Here is a 24,753-nt window from a genome sequence, read left to right on the forward strand (position 1 = left end):
TGTGATACTACTAACGACTTCTTTTAAAATTTGTGGCTTCCAGACTAGCACTGTCTCCTTGTTTAGTGTCTATTTATAACCCTTCTTATTCCTTTTCAAAGGTTAAGCTCCCCCACATGACCTTTAAATTATGAGACGCCTATATATTCTCAGAATGATCTCATTCATTTTGATGACTTGCTGTTCACAATGTACTTGAAAGGTATAAATTATTCTCTTGGCATAACTGCCACCCAAGTGCCAAGTATTCTAAAATCTATAGTCTGAGACGCAAATTGGTATTGCCAAAAATTTGTTTTCATAACTGTCGAAACATGTTAAGAAAGTCAAGCTGTATGTTTAACCTTCTTCGTAATACCTTTGTATGCTGCATTATATATGAAATTAAGCTTGAAGAAGGCAATGTGATATTTTATCACCTAATGGGTTAAGAAATTTTAGTTTTGATTAAATAAAAAATTGGTACCATGGAAATTGCCTAACAAAAAGTCCAACATTAATGATTTCAATTAACTTTGAAATTAACTTTATGTCTAAATATAACAAAATAAATTTCAATTCACAATGCATTTGTAAAGTTACCTGCTATACATAAAAATATATTCTGTAATAAATAAATAGTTCTGTAATAAACAAATAAAAAATTCTGTAATAATTTGTCTCATATTGTCGCTGTTTATATAATCAAATATGCCGCATCTTTGTAAAAGAACTTTGTTTCTTACGCAAAAATATTTGTTATTTAAGAGTTTAAAGGGGCTGGAGAGATAGCACAGCGGGTAGGGCATTCGATTCCCAGCATCCCATATGGTCCCCCAAGCACCGCCAGGAGTAACTCCTGAGTGCAGAGCCAGGAGGAACCCCTGTGCATCGCCGGGTGTGACCCAAAAAGCAAATAAATAAATAAATAAATAAATTAAAAGAGAGATTAAAAAGTAGTTTCCATACAGCCCAGCAATACTGCTCCTTGGAATATACCCCAGTGGCCCAAAAGCACAATGCAGAAAAGCCATCTGCATTCCCATGTCCAATGCAGAACTATTCGTGATAGCCAGAATCTGGAAACAAACCAGGTGTCTGAGAAAGATGAGTGGATAAAGAAACTATGGTACGTCTCTGGGACGGAATACTACGCAGCTGTTAGGAAAAATGAGGTCATAAAATCCGCTTATGCACGGACAGATAGGCAGAGGATGATGCTGAGTGAAATCAGAGGGAGAGGGATTGGATGATCACACTTATTGTGGGACATTTAAAAAACCAAGGTATGGGACGAGTACCCAAAGACAATAGAGACGAGCACCAGGAGAACTGCTCCGTGGTAGGAAGCTTGCCACCCACGGGGAGAGGGAACGAATGCAGCCAGGACACAGAAGGGAGCACTGTGACAATGATGACTGGGAACTGATCACCCTGGACAAAAACTGAGGGCTGAATGGAGGCAAAGTGATATGCATGATACTCTTTTTGCCTAACAAGTGTGTGTGTGTGCGTGTGCGTGTGCATGTGTGTGTGTGGAGGGGGGAGTATGAAAAAGGGAGACGGAGAGACAGAGAGACAGACAGTCTACCATAGAGGCAGGGTGCAAGGTCGCAGGGAGTGGACCAGGGGAAAGGCGGTCAGCTGGGGACACTGGTGGCGGGAAATGTGCCCTGGAGAAGGAGCGGGTGTTGGAACGCTGTATGACTGAAACTCAGTCGTGAACAACTGTGTAACGGTATATTGCAGGGCGATTTAATTAAAAATTATTATTTTGAAAAGCAGCAGGGATGAGTTGTATAAGCCTCTCGGAGAGAACTATATTATCATTTATCAGACGATGACATGTGTAAAACACTGATCAATGAAATCTCAGCTTTCGAACGTTTTATTTGGAACATGGTGTTTTTTATCACCACTTACGTAAGTTGCTTTAGAGAGAAGTTATGAAGGTATTCATGATCATTTCTCATATAATTTTTCAATGACAAATAACTGAATGAAAGAAATGCCATTTCTTTAGATTATTGATTCAAGAAATATTTACATGGCTACTATGTGCCTGGAGTGATAGCACAGCGGTAGGGCGTTTGCCTTGCACGCAGCCAACATGGCCAACCCGAGTTCGATTCCTCCGCCCCTCTCGAAGAGCCAGGCAAGCTACCCAGAGCATCTCGCCTGTACGGCAGAGCCTGGCAAGCTCCCCGTGACGTATTCGATATGCCAGACACAGTAACAACAAAGTCTCCAATGGAGACGTTACTGGACCCGCTCGAGCAAATCGATGATCAACGGGAGGGCCTTTACTTTTACCTTTACTATGTGTCAGGTAGTCTTCAAAGTGCTGAGAACTGACTCATTAATAAACCACAAACCAAGATCACCCATTCCTATGGACTCATAAAATCTGTTTTCAGGATGTATAGTAGAAGACATAAATAATCAAATAAAATAGTTTAGAAGAGGCATAGTGCTGCAACTTCAAGTACAGTATTAAAAGAAGACTCATCTAAATAAAAATGATATTTATGTTTGGGAGGGTGGGGAGGACCTACCCCTGACAGTGCTCACGGGTTAATCTTGGCTCTGCACTCAGAAATCACTCCTGGTGGGCTCAAGGCCACATGGGATGCTGGGGATCAAGCCAGTAGGATGTTTGCAGAGTAAACATCCTACCCACTATATTATCTCTCCAGACTACCCTGAGTCGAAATTTTAAAAAGAGAAAATACAAAGACAAAAAAAAAATAATCTCAAAAATGAAAGAACATCACTAACAGACCCCAAATATTTTAAATATGCGAAGAGCTTCTTGTAATACTTATTATTGCTGTTGTTGTCATTGTTGATACTGTTGTTGGGTCACAGCCGGTGAGGCTCAGGGGTTACTTCTGCTTCTGTACTCAGGAATTACCCCTGGCAGTGCTGGGGAGACCATCTGGGATGCCGGGCATACAACCAGGGCAGGCTGCATGTAAGGCAAACACTGGCCTGCTGTACTATCATCACTCTGGCCCCAAGAGGAGCATATCATGGCCAAGTTTAGTCTCATTTAGCTTAAAATTTAGATAAAATGGCAAATTTCCAGAGGGTAGAATGAAGAAATATCAGGGTCGGAGAGACGGGGATAAGCACTTGCCTGTACACACCAACCTAAGTTCGATCCTCGGCCCTGCGGGGTGGGTTCTCTGAGCATGTCAGAACGATCCCCGCGTGCAATGCCAGGAATCGGTCCAGAACGCTGCCGCCTCTGGCACCTCGTCCCCACCGAAAAATACATCCAACGGAATTTAATAAAGTTAAAATCATGCTAACTCATTTTGCTTTTTTTTCTTTCCAGTTTTTTTTCTCACAGTAATTCTCAAGCTGGAAGAATAGACTGTACTCCAGTCGCAGCAATTTTCAATAAAAATCTTGAAAGAAATGACAGCTTAAAAAACATTACATGAAGGCATCTTCTGAAGTTAACTCACAAACTAAATATTGAGAATCGTATGTCAATAAGGAGTTTTCAAACTTTTTGGCTTCAATTCAAGATGAATAAACTGTTTTTAAAAACTCATTATTATGCAAGCACGTATTATACTTATAGGTACGTATTATATAGTACAGTTATTCTTACCTATATAAAAAAAGGTCTTTGGCAAGTCGCTTAGGTCCAATGATTTTGAAGATGATTTCATACGTTTCCAGTGCTTTCCGATGGACGCCCCCTGGTAAGGCTGGATGCAGACATTGAGCGAGCCGTTTGCCTATGGTCAGCTTTTTGGGCACTACCTGGTACTTTGCATTATTTTGTAATACCTTGAAGGAAATATTTCAATTCAATTGAGAAAAACAAAACACGATGTATTTCATTTCCATTTTCTGGCACAAAAGTCCTTATCTGTCTTCCTTTGCTTTTAAAAAGTGAGAGGATGCCAAAGACTTTTGTTTTAGTCAGTTACAAACATCAGTTTATATATTTAAAGCTAGAAAAAGATTTTTGAAACAAAATTCACTGTACACAAACAGAAACATTTTACAAAAATAATTATTCTCCAAAACAATTTGACTAAAAATAAACGTATTGTTTTAGAGTTTTGCAAATGTTTAATTTTTTTTTATCAGATAATATATTCACTAGGGATTAAGATCAGGTACAATTTTACAAAGCGTCCGAGGATATTAGCTAATTATGCAACAAAAATATCAATATAGTTCTTCAAAGTATTATAGTGAAGTGCTGACAATGTTGTACAATGAACACTCGTAATGATCAACTAGAACTAGAATTTAGATGGAATATACAAGAATTCTATATTTTGCCAAATAAAAAAGTTGAGCTTAAAATATATAAAATGCTGTATTAGGGGCTGGAGCGAAAGCGCAGCGGGTAGGGCATTTGCCTTGCACACGGCCGACCCGGGTTCGATTCCCAGCATCCCATATGGTCCCCTGAGCACCACCAGGAGTAATTCCTGAGCGCAAAGCCAGGAGGAACCCCTGTGCATCGCTGGGTGTGACCCAAAAAGCAAAAAAAAAAAAATTGCTGTATTGCAAAGCCTGGCAAGCTACCCACATATCCAATATGCCAAAAATAGTAACAACAAGTCTCACAATGGAGACGCTACTGGACTCAAGCAAATCGATGGACAACAGGAGAACAGTGCTACAGTACTACAATGCTGTAGCAAAAGGATAATATATGTCAACACTATGCATAGGTCAACATAAGATCTCTCAGTACATTCAAAACTCAGTACAACAGTCTCTGATGTTGACCAATATAACACTTTTAACGTTCTTCCTATTTTGACTCTTTAATTCAGTTTTAAATAGATTGAAGTGACAATGAAATCAGATGTTACAAATTAAAGGCCAAACACCAGTAAAACTAAAGAAATGAAAATCTAGCTATGAATACACAGAATATAAAGAATATAGCTATGAAAAAAGTAAAAATGGTGGTCTCTCATTTATAGACTATTAATTTAAATTTTGGACCAGAGGAACAAAAATTGATCTATATATTTATATATAATAATACATATATTAAAGAATATTAAAATGTAATTAATATTAAACTTTAACATTTCATATTTAAGATTTTAAAATTTTTATAGAACTGCTATGTAAGAGCCTTGAATATGGCACTTTTTAAAAAAAATCTCAGGGCTAGGACAAAGGAGGCGTTACTGGGGCCTGCTCAAGGCAATCGACGAATAACAGGATGGTTGTGATCTTGTGTTATGTAAATTAATTTTTAAATTTAATTTTAAATTATTCACTGTCACTATCCTTCTGTTTGTTGGTCATTGATTTGCTTGAGCAGGCCCAGTAACGTCTCCATTTTGCGACTTGTTACTATGTTTGGCATATTGAACTGTGTTTGGCTATTGAATACGTCACGGGGAGCTTGCCAGGCTCTGCCGTGTGGGTGAGATACTCTCGGTAGCTTGCCGGGTGCTCTAAGAGGGGTGGAGGAATCGAGCCCGGCTTGGCCGGGCCGGCTGCGCACAAGGCGAACGCCCTACCACTGTGCTATCGTTCCAGCCCTTTAGGTAAAGATAAAGGCCCTCCCGTTGATCGTCGATTTGCTCGAGCGGGCCCAGTAACGTCTCCATTGGAGACTTTGTTGTTACTGTGTCTGGCATATCGAATACATCATGGGTGGCTTGCCAGGCTCTGCCGTGCGGGCGAGATACTCTCGGTAGCTTGCCAGGCTCTCCTAGAGGGGCGGAGGAATCGAACTCGGGTCGGCCATGTCGGCCGCTTGTAAGGCGAACGCCCTACCCAATGTGCTATTGCTCCAGCCCTTTAAATTATGAAAATTTATTCAATTATTAAAATAATATTATATATTTAAATTGCTATTAAAGAATATTAGTATCACCAGAAATAACACTGGAAAAAAATTAAAGGCAAATCACACAAAAACTTCAGTAGAAAACTCTATTAAATCCCAAATCAACTGAAGTTAAAAAGCACCACAAGGCAGGCAAGCTAGTGCAGTGGGTGGACTCTGCAGCTGACCCATCCCACCCTCGCCATCCCACGTGGTTCTCTTGAGCACAAACAGGTGTGAGTCCTGAGTGCAAAGCCTGGAGTAGCCCCTGAGCACTGCTGATGTGGCCCCCAAATCAAAAAAAAAAAAGGGGAAAAACACTGCACCATTTTCTAAAAACATTTCTAAGTAGAAAAATACAAATTAGATGAAAAATTCTGTATTATTAGGGCCAGGAAGATCTGTACAGGACCAGATTGCATGTTCTCCCTGAGCAATGTCAGGTGTCTGGAACCCAATACCCAAAAGTAAATATACAAATAAATTAAAATTTTAGTCTTGGAGTAAAGGATAAAGTATTATGCTAAAACACTGTAGACTATCTTCAACAATGCTTTTCCTTGTTTTAGGTAAACTTTGTTAATGGCCTAAATACCTTACTTTGCTGCATTGTTTGGACACAATAAAACGTTTTCATGGCTACTGACTGCCCATGAAGGCTTAATTATGGGGCCAGAGTGATAAGACCATGAGTATGGCGTCTGCCTTGCATGCAGCTGACCCAGCTTCAATCCCCAGGATTACAGAAGCGATCCCTGAGCACAGAGTCAAGAGTCAGCATTGAGAACTGTCAGATGTGGCCCAAATACCAAACAAACAAAAATTAATCATGTACTTTACTAGGGGCTGGAGCAATAGCGTAGTGGGTATGGCGTTTGCCTTGCATGTGACCGTCCTGGGTTCTATTCCTCCGCCCCTCTCGGAGAACCCAGCAAGCTACCAAGAGTGTTCTGCCCGCCCGGCAAAGCCTGGCAATCTCCCCGTGGCATATTCGACATGCCAAAAACAGTGTAACAACAAGTCTCACAGTGGAGACATTACTGGTGCCCGCTCGAGCAAATCAACGAACAATGGGAGGACAGTGTTTGTTGTTACCTCTTTTTATCTATGTAAACGGATAAAGACAGACATACCTTATTAAGTTTTCCAAGTGCTGATATCAAATCGGCCCATTCACTGGAGTATTCGAAATTCTTCAGTGCCTTGTCGACTGCAGCTACATAATTTCTGTACTTGGAGTCACTCAGTAACTCCAGCTCTTCTGTGTTCATCCTCCCACGGCGTCCCACTAGAGACCAGGTCCAAGGTCATGAAAAATCATCACCTGACGAAAGAGTTTGCGAAAGGAACCAGATTACAAAGGGAAGCATTAAGGCAAGTCCTGATGCTCTTACTAAAGAAAACGTGACTAACACTGAAATCTTATTTCTGAATCAAGAGTGGCCAACACTCCGGTCACCTACTGGTCAGCAGGGTCATGGAAATAACTGAAGATGTCTGAAACAGACCACCCCAAGATGGTTAGATCTGGTGCCCTGAAAAATCCTGCTGACACGCAGATTTTGAGCTAACCCCAATAAACCCCTTAAAGTATGAAAAGCTCCTGTCCTTGTGTTTCCCCTAATCAAGAAGATACGGCCATTCCCCAAGATGATTTCTTAGTAAAGAAAGCAGCTACTATCCCGTCTACGTATGACCTAGAAGAACGTAGTTTAAGCAGACAGCGTCCAAGTTTAATGTTATCTGTGAACATGACCTGTCTGAGAATGTCATCTTTATTCTCCGAAGAGAGGTCACCCCTTTTGTCACAGAAAGCTTCCTCTTCTTTTTCATTGTCGTCTCAGGCCTTGCAACTAGGAACTAGAATGCATCTCTGCTCTGCAGAACGGGAAACTGCCTAAATATTGTGGCTGTCCCATGAGCCTTATGAAATTGATTTTTCCTTTGCTGATCAATGTGATGGTTTTGGTTGTATTTTTAGCCCAAGAAGAATCCAGAAAGATGGAATTGATGTATTCGAAGAGAACAATTTTTGTGTACTTTCATAGACAATGAAAAAATGTCTGAAAAACTCAGGAATGGAAGACTAGGTAATACTTAGGAAATAAGTAGGTACTCACTAAAATTATTTTCTAAACATGGGTTAGAAACCTTGGTATTTCTGTCATGTATCCTCATACAACATTTCTGACAACATATACCCCTCCACTTTGTTCTGACCCAAAAACACTAACGCTGGTTAGACTGGAAACATCAAGGGTATGTTAAAAATAAATAAGAAAACAAGGGACTTAGAAATCATCCTAATTTATTTCTATTTATTTATTGCTCTTTGGGTCACAACCGGCGATGCACAGAAGCTACTCCTGGCCTTTGCACTCAGGAATTACTCCTGGCGGTACTCAGGGGGCCATTTGGGATGCTGGGAATCGAACCCAGGTCAGCCATGTGCAAGGCAAATGCCCTACCCACTGTACTATTGCCCCAGCCCCATCCTAATTTATTAAGCAATCAATGGGCACATAGTATAAAAGAATGGTAACTGTTTGGAATTAGACATTACGTTTAATAAAACTGGCAATATATGTAGTGACTTATATTCACAAATTATTTGACATTAATAGCACAGTGGTAGGGCATTTGCCTTGCACACAGCCAGCCCGGCCAATTCAATTCCTCCACACCTCTAAGAGAGCCCGGCACGCTACTGAGAGTATCTCGCCCGCACAGCAAAGCCTGGCAAGCTACCCGTGACATATTTGAGATGCCAAAAACAGTAAAAACAAGTCTCATAATTTGTTGTGAGATGTTACTGGTGCCCGCTCGAGCAAATCGATGAACAGGAGGACAGTGCTGCAGTGCTACAATTTCAAAGTAAAAGTAAAGTAAAGGCCCTCCCGTTGATCATCGATTTGCTCGAGCGGGCCCAGTAACGTCTCCATTGGAGACTTTGTTGTTACTGTGTCTGGCATATCGAATACGTCACGGGGAGCTTGCCAGGCTTTGCCGTGCGGGCGAGATACTCTCGGTAGCTTGCCAGGCTCTCCGAGAGGGGCGGAGGAATCGAACTCGGGTCGGCCATGTGGGCTGCGTGCAAGGCAAACGCCCTACCGCTGTGCTATCGCTCCAGCCCACAATTTCAAAGAGTAATACTTAATCATGTACTCCTTTAAGGTGGACCTTGTGACACATTTAAAAGGAAAAGAATAAGACAGAGGTGACAATATGCAATGGCCAAGATGGTCATAAAGGCACACCTGAAAGCTTAGTAACTTTTCCCACAGTGATTCAATAAATAAATATAAGAAGAAAAATAAATAAATAAATAAATAAATAACTACCAAAAAAAAGTAAGGTGGAGTTCCTGCCCCAATCAATCAGTTAATCAGTGGCTGAATAAATAGCAGTACTCCTACATAAAAAAATAAAAAATAAATAAAATAAAATAAAAGCACTTAGTGTTCCAAGTGTCCTACTTTCTCTCCTGAGGAATGCCAATGGATTTCTCATTAAAAACACTTTTAAGGAGTTCTATAGTGAGAACAATAGCACAGCGGGTAGGGTGTTCGCCTTACAAGCGGCCAACATGGCCGACCCGAGTTCGATTCCTCCGCCCCTCTCGGAGAGCCCGGCAAGCTACCGAGAGTATTCGATATGCCAGACACAGTAACAACAAAGTCTCCAATGGAGACGTTACTGGGCCCGCTCGAGCAAATCGACGATCAACGGGAGGGCCTTTACTTTACTTTACTATAGTGAGAACAGAGTGGTAAAGAACTGAGGCTTTCTGCCAAAAGTTATATGAGTCATGTTAATAAACAAATCGTTTTCCGCCAAGCTTTGACTGCAGCACCAACCAACATTTTGTCTGTAATTTCATCGGTGATCCTAAGCAAAAACTTTAAGTCCCTTGAACTCATGATCCACAGAGAATTTTCTGGCGCTTGTCACTGAGCTGGGAAGTAATTTGAGTAATTTGCTACATAGCAATGAATAACTGATTTAAAATATTGACAAAGGTTTCATTCAAGTTCAACATAAAAACGGAAGAGGCCTAATTTCCCTTCTAAGGCAACTCTGTCTGTTCCTTGATAACCTTCCACATACCGTCCTTTAGAGCTACATGAGGGTCTGGAAAGAACTAAGGAGGGTCTAAGAATGGACCCTGTAAGATGTTAATACAATTTTATGGGGTAGGGTAAGCTTAAGAAATATTTCCGACAAACACCAACTTGAAGTTGACTCTTGCCACACACCTAAACAAAAATGAACTCAAACTGGGCTCACAGATCTAAATGTAACAGCTGACACTGTGGAATTCTCAGAAGAAAATACTGGGGAAAATCATTCTGCTCTGTGGCTATACCATCTTCTTAGAAATAAGACCAAGAGTACCATAAGAAATAAAAGGAAAAGCTTAATTAGATTTCATTAAAATTAATCAATTTTGTGCTTCAACATGGTAACACCAAAAAAAAAAAGTGAAAAAAAAAACCAGACAGAATAGAAGAAAATATATCTTCCATGTTTCTTTCTCATAAGGGACTTAAAATAGCTATAGAAAATGTTCTTAGAGAACAAGAGGTGACTGAGAGGTGTCTTAGGGTCAGTGGTAGAATGTCATGGACACTCTGATGGTGGTGGGGTGCTGTACTATTGTACATCATTATAAGTACAAGTACAAGTACAGTGCGCATTTTCCACGACCAATGTCCCAGTATCCCTCCTGCCACCCCCACTCCACCCCACCCCACCCACTGCCTTTATAGCACGCACATTCCTTTTCACTCTCTCTCTACTTTGGGGCATTATGGTTTGCAATACAGATACTGTGGAATTCTATTCCTTGTACTGATATCCTGCTAACAACATGAATAAACCTTTGAAACCTTATACTAATTAGATAATTCGTTCACGAATGCATCATTATTTTATTTCTATAAAATGCCGCCAAAAGACATGTTGCTAGTGATAGAAATGAGTTCTTACTTAGGGGGAGGGATAAACTGGAGAAGGCAAAGATAAAGAGCCACAGATGGGTTATTCTGGGTCCTTTGGGGATGACACGACAAACACTTTTGAAAAATTCATTTCATGGATGTTTATCGAATTCTGTGAAGGTGATGCAAACCTCTGAATTATTCATTTAAAACAGGTGCATTATACAGTATATGAATATCATTTTGATCTCAATATAGAAATAGATACACAAAAGTATAAATTATAGATTGAAGAGACACAAATGCACAGACAACCCCCCCCCCACACACACACACACATACACTATCACCTCCACAATTCACATCTTCCATTCTTATGGGGGATACGGTTTACTACTTTCATGCTATTCTCAAAAATACATAGACCTTTGGAAGGTGATGAATGACTCCTCTAGAGAGCATTCAAGATACTCTGTGACTGTGTCTGTGGTACAGACGTAAAGAGTGCTCCAGACCCGAGAGGAGCACAGCACCTGGCAAAGAACGTGAGAATGCGCTGGAAGAAACAATCCACCACCCCAGGAAGACTCGAACGCATGAAGGCAAGAGGCAGGGCAAGTCCAGGGTGCAGGGGCACTTCCAGGAAGGAGTGGGAAGGTAAGGGGCAGTCACTGGAAGAGGAAAGGGAGAGGCCAATCCCTCGAGCTGGTGCCCAGCAGGAAAGGCCAGCCCTGGCAAAAGCGCTCACAGAACATTGGTACCAGACAGCCGTTCCTAGGACGGAAACAGATTCCGGCTTTGTGGAGAGGCCAACTGAGTGGGCTGTGGCTCTCGGGGCGGGCAGGAAGCAGCCCCTGCCCAGGGGAGGTTTGTAGTGTGGGTTCTGACCCTCTCGGCTGAGGAGACCCAGCCCTGCCCACTCAGCATTCTGGCTGAACACTCTGGCTGACCACCCAATTCAATCTGGCACAGGAATTCGGCAACCTCAGCATCTGCATTCACTAATGCTGAGGCCACACCTTAGCTCTGGCTGAACAGAATCGAGATTCACCTCAGGGTCACAGTCTTGATTCCACCGACACAGTTTTCGACCATGCGTCCCGTCCAAGCAGGATCACAGTTTTGGGCTCCGGCCTTCAGGGAATCTGTCAGGCTGTGGCCAAAGCTCAGAAGCTATCCCTGAAGAGGCACACTGGACTCAGTCCCCAGACGAAGTCAGAGGAAGCCTCACGCAAAGGACCCCCAAAGCCTTCATTTGTGCCTGGACCTACCGTGCCGGTAAGTCCCCAGAACACACAGGGCAATGTCTTCCCCAGGCTGCAGATGGGAGCAGCCGTTCCCGAGAAAACAACCTGGTCACTACCAGAAGTGGCAGCAGGCGGGATACACCCCAGAGGCGGGCCCTGACCATCAGGCCAAGGTCTGGACCAGCTACCTCCAAACTGGGGCTATCGAATGTAAACATCCCCCTGCAGCTACAAATCACCTTGCTCCACAGCTGTTATCAAGCACACAAAACCACAAACTCCAGTCACGGCCAAAATCATGTGGACCATGAGGGGCCAACTGTCAGGCAACAGCAACTCTGAATTCTCACACTGTCACTGTCACTGTCATTGTCCTCCTGTTCTTCATCGATTTGCCTGAGTGGGCCCAGTAACGTCTCCACTGTGAGACTTGTTGTTACTGTGTTTGGCATATCGAATACGTCGCCGGGAGCTTGCCAGGCTTTGCCGCGCGGGAGAGATACTCTTGTAGCTTGCCAGCTCTTCCCAGAGGGGCGGAGGAATCGAACCCGGCTCGGCCAGGCTGGCTGCACGCAAGGTAAACACCCTACCAGCTGTGCTATCGCTCCAGCCCGAATTCTCGCAAGTAAAGAAAATTAGAGCAAAAGCTCAAACACCCTGGCTGGATCAGATATCAAAGGGGAGAAATTAGAACATACTTTAAGAATCAAAAATATCACCGTGTATTTGAGCAATTCTACTCTGCTCAGCTAGAGGACCTAAAAGAATTTTTAGAATCAAACAAACAAGATTGAATCAGGACACTGTATAGGAATTAACAACTTGCCTGGCGTGCAGCTGATCCCAGCACGATTCCTGGTATCACACTGTCACCTGAGCACCATCTGCTGTAGACGTGGAGGCCGGTGAGCAATGCAAGCGCACCAGGTAATCCCCAGCACCACAGGGTCTCGGCAAAAAAGCTACGTCCTCTCACTGAACTGCCAGCTCATTTGGCTGAGAATTCTTGGGAAGAGCCCCAAGGAAGCTCTTCTGAGCACTGCTTGGGAGACAACCTTTCCACACCTCCTCCCACCACCACCACTACCACCACCACCACCACCACCACTCCCAATCGCATCCCCCCAAAAAAGGAAAAGAAAAACTGAACATTACAATGATAAACATGGAAATTAGCAAGGTAATTTAAAACGTCCCCAAGACCAAAAGCCCAGTTCAAAAAAGGTTCACTAGTGAGTTCTACCAAACTTCCAAAGATGACTTCTTGTATCTAACCCTCCCCTTTCTTAAAGATAAAAGAAACAAAATTCTACCCCAATAACATCATTGAAACCAACATTAACCCAAAAACTAAAAAAGGACATATTAATAAAAAATAGAACTGAACACTGATATCCCTGATGGATGCTGACACAGAGGTCCTCAACAAAATCTTCTTGAATAGAATATAGAATAGCGACGATTTATCAAAAAGATCATAAACGAGGCTCAAGTATGATTCATTCCAGGCATGCATGAGTGAGTCAATATGCCCAAATGAAGAAAAGATAATCATATGATATCAACCTATGTAGAGAAAACGTCTAACAAGTTTCAATATCCAAACATGATAAAAGACATAACTGAGTCATCAACACAACAGAGAAAGGAGGCAAGAAGCTCAAGCTAGTAACAGCCAATAAAATAAATCCACAGCCAAAGTAGACTATAGGCCAAACATGATTGCCACTCAATGCCTCCTTTGCAAACCACAGGACCCAAAAGGAGAGAGAGAGAACGAAAGGGAATGCCCTGCCACAGAGGCAGGGTGGGATGGGGGGACAGGGGGTGGGAGGGATGCTGGGACCCGTGGTGGTGGGAAATGGGCACTGGTGGAGGGATGGGTATTTGATCATTGTCTAATTGAAACCCAAGCACAAAAATGTGTACGTCTGCAACTGTACCTCATGATGTCTCACTATTAAAAAAATTTTTAATAAAAAAAAAAATCCACAGCCAACATCATACTCAACAGTGAAAAACCGAAATCCTCCCCTCTGAGGTCAAGCACAAAACAGGAACAATCACTCAATCCACGGCTACTCAATAGTTTTGGAAATTCCTGGCACAGCAATTAAGTCAAAAGAAAACAGAAAGCAAAGCGATAAAAATGAAAAGAGCAAGTTACACTTTCACAGTCTTCATACGGTATGATAGTACACAGGGAAGACCTTAAAGACATCATTCAAAAACTCTGAGAAACAATGAATCAATACAGAAGGCGGCAGGCTATAAAATAAATTCACAAAAATCAGTTACAGTTCTACATGCAATTAACGAACTAGAAGAGAAAGAAATTAAAAAATCCAACCTCATTGAAAATAATGTCGCAAAACATCAAATATTTAGGAATGAACTTAGCAAAGGATGGCACTTAAACACCTAAAACTGTAAGTCTACCAACATTTTTCTCCTTTTTCTCACTATAAAATTTTGGAAAGCTTTTTCTGTGCTGTGTCATTTCCATTACTTCCTATTCACACTTCAGCCCACTCAAAGATGACTTATGACTCTGCCCCTTCAAATAAATCATCCATATAATGGCCACCAGTAAATTGAATTAGCCAAATCAATGGTCACTCATCTAGTCCCTCATCTTAATCTTAACCTTTCAGCAGTACTCAATACTCTGTACTTGGCTACTGGGACAATATATTCTTGTTCTACTCTACAATCTTTTTTTTGGTCTATGTTGGCATCTCTTCTCAATGTAACTTATTTGTACTATTGCCATCTCATGTATGCTGAGGATTAAAATGCTCAATCAGGACAGAAAGCCTCTTTTCTCCCCCAGAAATTGGTTCCTTGGAAATTTTCATCTTCTATTATTCTGTTTTTCCCCTTCTATTATTATAAACCGCTAGGGTAGAGTTGGTTGCAACACATCTTTGAATCCTGTTTCAATCTCCCAAATTTGAGCCCCCAAATCCATGCTCGAGAGAAGCTAGAGAACGCTTTTATTTTTAATTATTCTTAAATTATTTTTGTTTTTTTTTCAGGCCATAGCCAATGGTTCTCAGCGCTTACTGCTCCTCAGAAATCACCTTTAGTTGGGCCCAGATCAGCTTCATTCAGGGCTTGTGTCCTGCCCATTGTACTCACGGGTACAGGGAAGGTGTTCTACCACCGAGTCACATTTCTGGCCTGGGCCACAGAAATTATTTCTAACATCTGTCACTGTCACTGTCCTCCCGTTGTTCATCGATTTGCTCGAGTGGGCCCACTAACATTGTGAGACTTGTTACTGTGTTTGGCATATCAAATACGCCACGGGGAGCTTGCCAGGCTTTGCGTGACCGTGATTTCTAACATATAAAATTTATATTCTGCATTAAGGATTTATTTAGGGGGAGGGGAAGGGGGGCAGGGGGCCACATATACCAGTGTTCAGGGCTTACTCCTTGCTCTGTGCTCAGGGATTACTCTTGATGGGTTAAGAGACCTTGTGGTTCCAGACCCTTCGGGGCATTCTGTATTTGCTCTTCCCTCTTACAAATGCTCTCAGGTCAGTTCTGTGGAGTAAATTCCTTACCATTCCTCCAGATCAATATGAAACTTTTAGACAAGCCTTTTCTGATTCAACTAGATCAAATGCCGTGAGCCAGACCCACAATCTCAACATCGGCTCTAGATCATCAAATTATGTCCTTCTAGCACTTAGTGCAGGCTGAACGTCCTATGTTTCCTCTCTATTTTCCCTCATTAGAAAGCAAAGGCTAAGGGGTCAGGCAATGTGAATAAAGTTCAAAAACCATTTTGATTTGCTTTCTCTGAGAAAATCTTTGTAGAAAAGAGAACTGTGCTGTTTGCTAATTAACCAGCAGAGGTAAACTTGGTCCTACTCCTTTCATATACTACAGTCATACGGTGAATGTTTAAAAAAAAATCAAAGACTTTCTTAAGAACAGCTATAAATTGTGTTCTGTCTATACATTTTAGAAAAAATGGCTCAGATTAACCATCCTTGTCAAGTATACGTAAATGGGTAGAATGTCACACTAATCCTTGTGAAGGAAATTTAATAATTATGTTACCTCCAGAAGTGAACAAAATTAGATTAAAATCCAAAGTTGGGAAAATTGTGACAAGTTTTATTGTGCTTTATTTATTTTTATATTTTCACTTTTATATTCAGTAAAAAAAAATAATAAAAATGTAAAACAGGAGAAATAAAAAAAAGTCCGAGGTCTGTCATATTACAAAAGATAAACTTGATCTTGATTTAATGTTGCATACTTTTCAGTAAGTGTATCCACACAAATTAATACATCTGGCTGATAATTCTGGAATCTTCTCTGAATTGGGGGAGGCTTCCCATACTTTCAGAAGCCCTGACAGCCATACCCGTCTCCCATCACCGCTACCGTTATCAACTTATTGCCCTACTTACTGCCCTATTGTTCTACAAATTCTAAAGTCTCTAGACCACGCAACTCGACATGCAGCCAAGCGGCATCTCCAAAATCTACAGCATTGAAATCCCCCTCGGAGGACAGCCAATTAGAAGGGGAAGCAGCACAGAAGCCAACCAAGTTCAGCAACCAAATAACACAGAAGACTCAGCTAGCAACAAACAGCTTAGAAAAGCCTTAGACAAGTACTCAACATTTTGAGATACAACAATTCTCACAAACTTTCTTCTACTGAAGTATTTTTGATAATTCCATCCGCCGCTTAGTTGTACAAAGCAACAGAAGACAAGAGCGTGTGCCTGCTAAGGCAGCGGGCTTGGGGGTGGGAGGGAAGCTGGGACAATGGTGGAGGGAAGGTCACTCTGAGGACGGAACTGGTATTGGATCGTCAAAAGCCTGTAACAGGGGCTGGAGAGACAGCACAGCAGGGAGGGCGTTTGTCTTGCACGCGGCCGACCCGGGTTCGATTCCCAGCATCCCATAGGGTCCCCTGAGCACCGCCAGGGGTAACTCCTGAGTGAGAGCCAGGAGTAGCCCCTGTGCATCGCCAGGGGTGGAAAACCATATGAACAACAAGAGATGAATAAATCGAAAAAGTTGCTCTCAAATATAAAACGGAACACTACGTAGTTCAAGAAAGACAGAATAACAGCTTGCTGCGACATGGAATGGAATTGGGGGATGTTAACTGAAGCAAGTGAGAGGAAGAAGGACAAGCACAAGATGATCCTGCTCACCTATGGAATGTGGAAAGACGAAAGGAAACAGCTAAGTGTTGAATAATGACAAATCCTGAGTCTTGGATTATGAGACTGACTGAAAAACGAAGGAGGGGGTGCGAGGGCCAAGAATGACGATCAGATCAGAGCTGACATAGGGTCAGTGGTGGAGGGCCGTGGGCACTTTGGCGAGGCACATCAACACTATGAAATTTTAACATGACTGCATCACTGTTAGCTAAACTATCACAGCAAGGAGTATGTAACAGGGCACTGGCGAGAGAGTCCCGCGCAGAGGATACTTGCCTTGGACCTGGCTGGGTTTGGTCCTGACACTACCTGTGGTCCCCCGAGTCTGTCAGGAAGGATCCCCATCTGCAGAGTGAGGAATAAGCCCTGAGAGCTGGTAGGTGTGACCAAAGCGCCCCCGCCCCAAGTCCCCCAAAACCTTAATGTGACGCATAAATGTCTTATACCTGCTAGAAATCATTTCTGTGGCCCAGGAATGTGGCTCAGTGGTAGAACCCCTTCCCAAATTCATTCCCTGTACCACCCCACATCACTCCATCGACCCCTAGCACAATGACTGGGATCCCTGGCACAAGTTTGACTTCCAGGTATGAATCCCTTGAACAATGCAACAACATCAACAGTAAAAATGGGGGAGACAGAAGAGAAAGAATAAGTGCTATCACAGTCGCCTTGTCCATGGTTGACCCCGTCTGATTCCAGGCACCAGGAATGGTCCCCCAGTATCACTGAATATGATTCCTGAGAACAGAGTAAACCCTAGCACCTGAGTTACAGCCGCGAACACACACACACACACACACACACACACACACGTGTGGGGGGAAAGCAATCCACGAATTCTTTAAAAAACGATAACGAAACTCCTCCTCGCTTTGAATTCTATTGTTTTTGTACATCAGCTACATAAAAAATGTCATCTAGAAAATAAGACAATATTGCCACCCATACGACACTTTAATGGGTAGCTGAGATTGAACTGTACACACCATTAGCTATAATGAGCGCTAGACATTTGCTCTGGAATTAAACAACCATCATCCTGACCCACAGCAATTCTGGCCAACACACACCTGCCCACAGCCTGTTCCAAGCAGTGATTAATGATGGCAGGGACACGGAGGTAGTAATTCCTCTGTAGCAAGCACTCTACCAAGCCAGCCTTTAAATGAGAATTAAATAATCGCCTTTCAAGAGGCAGGCATGTTCATGAAGTGAAGTGCATATGAATGTCTGAGAGTTGGAGAGAGAAGCAGGACCTACGAGAGACTGGCCACTGGGCCTGCTAAACAGCTTTTTACTATAGTTCCTGATTCTTTTGTGTGGACGATCGTACCTAGCTTTCTTACTCATTTTTCAAAAACCTACTCAGGCTTTCTTGACATTTTAGCCCCCCCCCCCCTTTATTTAATGAGTCTGCCAGTTTTATTTATTTATTTACTTTTTGCTTTTTGGCTCACACCCAGTGATGCTCAAGGGTTACTTCTGGCTCTGCTTTCAGGAATTACTCCTGGCGGTGCTCGGGGGACCATATGGGATGCTGGGAATCGAACCCGCGTGCAAGGCAAACGCCCTACCCAGTGTGCTATCGCTCCAGCCCCTTCGCTCCCCCTTTTATAGATTTTTTTTCCCAGCTGCAGTTGACTGTGGCAGACAATTCTTTTAGAAGGGTATTTAGCCATATGGTATATTAACCAAAGCTCCTGAATTGCTTCCACCTGGACTCTTAAACAGCTTATTTTCACTAATTTCAGCTTCTAGGATTCATTTCACATACCAAAAATAGTTTTGAGCATAGTTATTACTCCCTGATAAAAGCTGAGAAAAATTTGTAATTCGATAACAATATTTCCACCTAAAATTTACATTAGCATGCAAGTGACATGACATTCAATTACTTAAAGTGAAAGGCGAACTCTGAATCATTTAATTAAAATTTCTTCAGAAACTGGACCTATTTACCTTGGAAACCACCTTTATATATATATATATACACACATACATATATATATTCTCATTAAGCAAAATCCACTTGATCAAACTTGAGTCAGTCTTACAAATATTTATCAATCCACACCTTTTTGAAACCAAACAAACACCTTAATTCAATTTTTATTTAGGCTCTGTGACTTAGAACTGTTCATGGTACTGTTTCATGCATATAAGATCTCAAAACCACAATCGCCAATGGATTGGCAGCATCCCGCGGGCACTGCTCCCCCCACCCCCAAACCCCGCCACTATACAACTATTGTTCCCCTTGGCCATCTTTTTAATACCTTACTATATTTCTTTATATTACACCTATAAGGAAACATCCTGCAACTGTCCTTCCCTCTATGACTTATTTTGCTCACTCCAGTTCTATTCACAGAGCAGCAACCAGTAAAATTTCATCTTTTCATACAGGAGTGTAGTACTCTGTTACATTACATCTGTATGGGATGTGTAATGTATGTAACGTAATGTGTGTGCTATATATATGTCCCCTGTTGTTCAACGATTTTTGGTTGAGCGGGTCCAGTAACGTCTACATCGTGAGACTTGTTGTTACTGTGTTTGGCATATCGAATATGTCACAGGTGCTTGCCAGGCTTTGCCGTATGGGCGAGATACTCTCGGTAGCTTGCAGGGCTCTCAGAGAGGGGTGGAGGAATCGAACCCAGGTTGGCCGGGTCAGCCACGTGCAAGGCAAACGTCCAACCCGCTGTGCTATCACTCCAGTCCATGCTATATTATTTAAAAAACTTGAATGAATGAATATATATGTGTGTGTATATATATGTGTGTGTGTATATATATACATATATATATTCCAGTTTACCAACTTATCTGTTACTGTTCACTTGAGTTGTTTCCAGATCTTAATTATTGTGAATAGTGCTGCAATATACATACATATGCAAACATCTTTTCAAATTAACATTCTTGGGTTCTTGGATGCTGAGAAGTAGAATCACTGTGCCATATGGAAGCTCAATTCACAATTGTTTAAGAAGCCTTCATACTGTTTTCCAGAATCTATACTAGATGCCATCCCCACCAACCACTTGATTCTTTTTTTTTTTTCTGCTTTTTGGATCACACCCAGCGATGCACAGGGGTTCCTCCTGGCTCTGCACTCAGGAATTACCCCTGGCAGTGCTCAGGGGACCATATGGGATGCTGGGAATCGAATCGGGGTTGTCTGTGTGCAAGGCAAATTCCGAACCTGCTGTGCTATCGCTCCAGTCCCGATTCTCTTTCTAATGTGTGCTAAACTCATTGAAGTGAGGTGATTATCTCATTGTTTATTTGCTTTTCTCCTGATAAGTGACAAAGAAATATTTTTCAATAAACCAACTGGCCAAGACATAGTGTCTGTTTACCTTCTCTCCTCCCCTTTTTCTTAATAATGTTCTTTCATTCTGTACCACGTAAGAAGTTTTGCAATCATTTCCTGTGTTCTTATGGTACATAAAAAGATGTGCAGTTTTTTATTTTGCTGCTTTTTAGAAGCTTATGTAATATAATTAGTCTCAAGCAAACAAATTTAACATTATACATAACTACCATTCTTTCCCAGTGAATTTAGCAGTGAATCCAACTCCCTACTCATAAACGATAATTAGAAACATTCAGAGTTTTGATACTCAAACACACGTCTAAAAATGATAGAAAAATAAGCAGATTAAAAAATAAACCTATCACCACTGTAAATAGTCTGACAATTGATTGGTGTTGTCACTGTCACTGTCACTGTCCTCCCGTTGATCATCGATTTGCTCGAGCGGGCCCAGTAACGTCTCCATTGGAGACTTTGTTGTTACTGTGTTTGGCATATCGAATATGTCACGCGTAGCTTGGCAGGCTTTGGCGTGCAGGCGAGATACTCTCGGTAGCTTGCTGGGCTCTCCAAGAGGGGTGGAAGAATCAAACCTGACTCGGCCGGGCTGGTCGCGTGCAAGGCAAATACCCTACCTACTGTGCTATCACTCCAGCCCTATTGGTGTTACCATTTAAATAAAATTATAAAACTGATTATCATTCATTTTTCAAAACAGCATCAAGAAATGTCTGCCAAAATACAGAAGTTCCCACTAAACTAACATGTGTGAAGCAATAAACACGTTGGTGATGAGGCAAAATTCACTGGCTAGTTCTTCTCAAAATATGAGGTCATAATCACATCATGCTACTAAATTGAATGCTTTTTATTTTTCACAAACATATTCAAAACAACAAGCACTTACTCAACTGGAGTATGCCACTCTAGTTCTTCTGTCCTCATTCTTTACTAAGAGACATCAACTGCCTTGCTGTCAGCATTCCTTGTTCTTGACTTTGATCTAAGAACTGTGCTTCAGGGCCGGATAAACAGTGCAGCAGGTACAGAGCATGCCTTATGCCTTGCATGCGACTGATCTCGGTTTAATCCTGAGCACTGCAAGCTGTGCTCCTTCCCCACCCCCCCATACACACTGGGCCCGCTCGAGCAAACAAAAAAAAAAGCTGTGTTTCAGAAGTTGGTCATAGGAAATAAGGTAAGGTAAAGGCCCTCCCGTTGATCATGGATTTGCTCGAGCGGGCCCAGTAATGTCTCCATCGTGAGACTTGTTACTGTGTTTGGCATAGCGAATACGTCATGGGGAGCTTGCCAGGCTCTGCTGTGCGGGCGAGATACTCTCGGTAGCTTGCCAGGCTCTTCGAGAGGGGCGGAGGAATCGAACTCCAGTTGGCCATGTTGGCCGCTTGCAAGGCAAACTCCCTACCCACTGTGCTATCGCTCCAGCCCAGTTGGAACATTGTCTGAGACTATTATTAACAGTATTTTAAATCATTCTGCTTCAGTTATAATGGGCAAAGAAATAAAAGCACAAAATATCTATTATTACTTTGATCTCTGCATTTTTCATGTTTTATAACCTATATCAACCCAAGGATAAAGTAAAGTAAAGTAAAGGCCCTCCCGTTGATCATCGATTTGCTCGAGCGGGCCCAGTAACGTCTCCATTGGAGACTTTGTTGTTACTGTGTCTGGCATATCGAATACATCATGGGTGGCTTGCCAGGCTCTGCCGTGCGGGCGAGATCCTCTCGGTAGCTTGCTAGGCTCTCCGAGAGGGATGGAGGAATCGAACTCGGGTCGGCCATGTTGGCTGCGTGCAAGGCAAATGCCCTACCACTGTGCTATCGCTCCAGCCCGAGAGTATTCAATATGCCAAACACAGTAACAAGAAGTCTCACAATAGGAAATAAGAATACAGAATTATTAAATTAAAAAGATGATCACAAGGTGAGATAAACATAATAAGATGCTTTGCATTTTGCATTGGAGCATCAGATATGTTACCTTCTGTAAACTTTTATACATTTTGCCAATTTTCCTTTGATGCTGAAGCCTGGTTGTGACAAAAGTGCGTATTTTACTGTCTTCTACTTGCAGTACCGCTACACTGTGCCTACAGAAGACAGGATTCCTCCGCTGCCATCCCAAGGTGCCCTCCCCCGTGCCAGCACACTTAGCTCACAGTTCTATCGACCATATCTCAGGGCGGCTTCCACTGGGAATTGTCTAAGACCTTGCTTTGTTTCTTCCTACCCTGCAAATGAGATCATCTCCATTTGTCTTTTTCTTTCTGATGCACTTCACTTAGCAAGCTACTATCCAACTCTATCCAACTTGAAGCAAATGGAAAGATTTCATCTTTTTTCATCACCTTGTAGTATGTTATAAATATCATAACTTTTTAATTTAATTTTTTTTTTTTTTTTTGCTTTTTGGGTCACACCCGGCAATGCACAGGGATTACTCCTGGCTCTGCGCTCAGGAATTACCCCTGGCGGTGCTCGGGGGACCATATGGGATGCTGGGAATCGAACCCGGGTTGGCCGCATGCAAGGCAAACGCCCTACCCGCTGTGCTATTGCTCCAGCCCCCTTAAATTTGATTTTTATTAGTGACAAACCATAAGGTATACAGTTGTAGACTTACAAATTTTTGTGCTTGGGTTTCAATTATACAATGATCAAACACCCATCCCTCCACCAGTGCCCATTTCCCACCACCATGGGTCCCAGTATCCCTCCCATCCCCCATCCCCCCCACCGCCCTGTCTCTGTGGCAGGGCATTCCCTTCTGTTCTCTCTCTCCTTTAATATCATAAATTTTTTTTTATCTGCTCATCTGTTTGGGGTTATTTGGTTTGTTTTCAAGATCCTGGATGGCTACTGTAAATAATGCTGTGATGGACATAGGTGCACATACATCCTTGTGGATAAATATTTTCATGTTCTTGGAAGAGATGCCAAGTAGTGGAATTGAGGGTCAAGAGAAAGCTCTATTCTGTTTGTTATGAAAAAATTACTAAAAAGGATCAAAAAAGATTTCCTTAAAAGAAAGTGTGTGAAGATTATTGTACTCATCCTGGAATCATTAAGCCCTTATGTAAGAGATTACTAACCCACTGTTACAAGTTAAGCCTGTGTGCTAATTTTTTTGTTTTGTTTTTTTTTTTTCTTTTTGGGTCACACCCAGCAATGCAGAGGTTACTCCTCGCTCTTCACTCAGGAATGACTCCCGGCAGTGCTTGGGGGAATCCTATGGGATGCTGGGAATCGAACCCAGGTCGGCTGCGTGCAAGGCAAACGCCCTACCCTCTGGGCTAGGGCTCCAGCCCCTGTGTGCTAATTTTGTAATCGAGATTGGATGCCTTTTACTTTACATCCCATCCAATATGGTATGCTACTCCTGGGACATCAGTGATGTAGAGTCATGGCCACGTGCTACAGGAATTCTAACATTTTAAATCAGGTAATACAGCTGGAGTTAAACTTTTAACTCGATGGTCACTTTGGGGTCTGGAGGCAACTCTGGAGCCTGCTGATCCCTCCCAAGATTTATTTGTGAGTCTCTGGATCTTGGCCAGTCAATGAGCTTATGTGGATCCAGAGGCGGGTTTGTGGGCATGACTGCCAGGCTCCCTGAAGAACAGGGGGTGCAGGGAGGTCGCCCATTCCCGACTCAGTGAGAGTCTGGAGATTTTGGTCACCAGACCTGTACACCTGATTTTTTCAGCAGATTCATTCATGGATGAGGCTCGTCTGAGTCTGTGAAGTCTGGCCGTGAGCAGGTTGGCAATTGGGTTCTGGAGGTTTTTGGCTGCCCGGGGAGAGTGTGTGTGCGTGTGTGTCCGCGTGTGTGTGTGTGTGGGGGGGGGGCAGGACACTCTATTCTTAAGTGTTTGAGAAGTCTCCATTTTCTAAGAAGTTGAGCTGATAAAGTAAGTCAGAGTGGAAGGGTGGAGCTCCAGGTGAACTACTTAGTTTAATTGGCCAATTTGAATCTCCCAAGGGAAAGGCAAAAGCAGAAAACGGGATGGTTGGTTGGGGATGGGAGATACAGCAGCAGATAAAAGGGAGCCCTTGGCCAGTCTCTGGGGTTTTATTTTTTCTCTTTCTCTCTCTCTCTCCTTCTCTCTCACCTCTTTCTCCTCTCTCTTTCCTTTTTCTCTCACCTCTCTCTCTGCCTCCCTCTCCATCCCTCTCTCCCTCCCTCCCCTCTCTCTCTCATGTAAATAC

General features: G+C 42.5%; 1 protein-coding gene across 3 annotated transcripts in view; it reads right to left on the reverse strand.

Annotated features, from left to right (window-relative positions):
* The window catches only part of DOP1A (DOP1 leucine zipper like protein A), a 118,986-nt gene that overhangs the window by 80,723 nt on the left and 13,510 nt on the right, over positions 1-24,753 (reverse strand). For all 3 annotated transcript variants that reach the window (XM_056109762.1, XM_056109760.1, XM_056109759.1), the window contains exons 2-3: positions 6,940-7,130; positions 3,602-3,783 (exon numbers count right to left, since the gene is read on the reverse strand). In XM_056109762.1, coding sequence (XP_055965737.1) covers positions 3,602-3,783; positions 6,940-7,077 — 320 coding nt within the window. In that variant the 5' untranslated portion in view covers positions 7,078-7,130. The remainder of the gene's footprint in view (positions 1-3,601; positions 3,784-6,939; positions 7,131-24,753) is intronic.

Source organism: Sorex fumeus, unplaced genomic scaffold, assembly GCF_029834395.1.
Source record: "Sorex fumeus unplaced genomic scaffold, SorFum_2.1 ptg000008l, whole genome shotgun sequence".
Lineage (NCBI taxonomy): Eukaryota > Metazoa > Chordata > Mammalia > Eulipotyphla > Soricidae > Sorex > Sorex fumeus.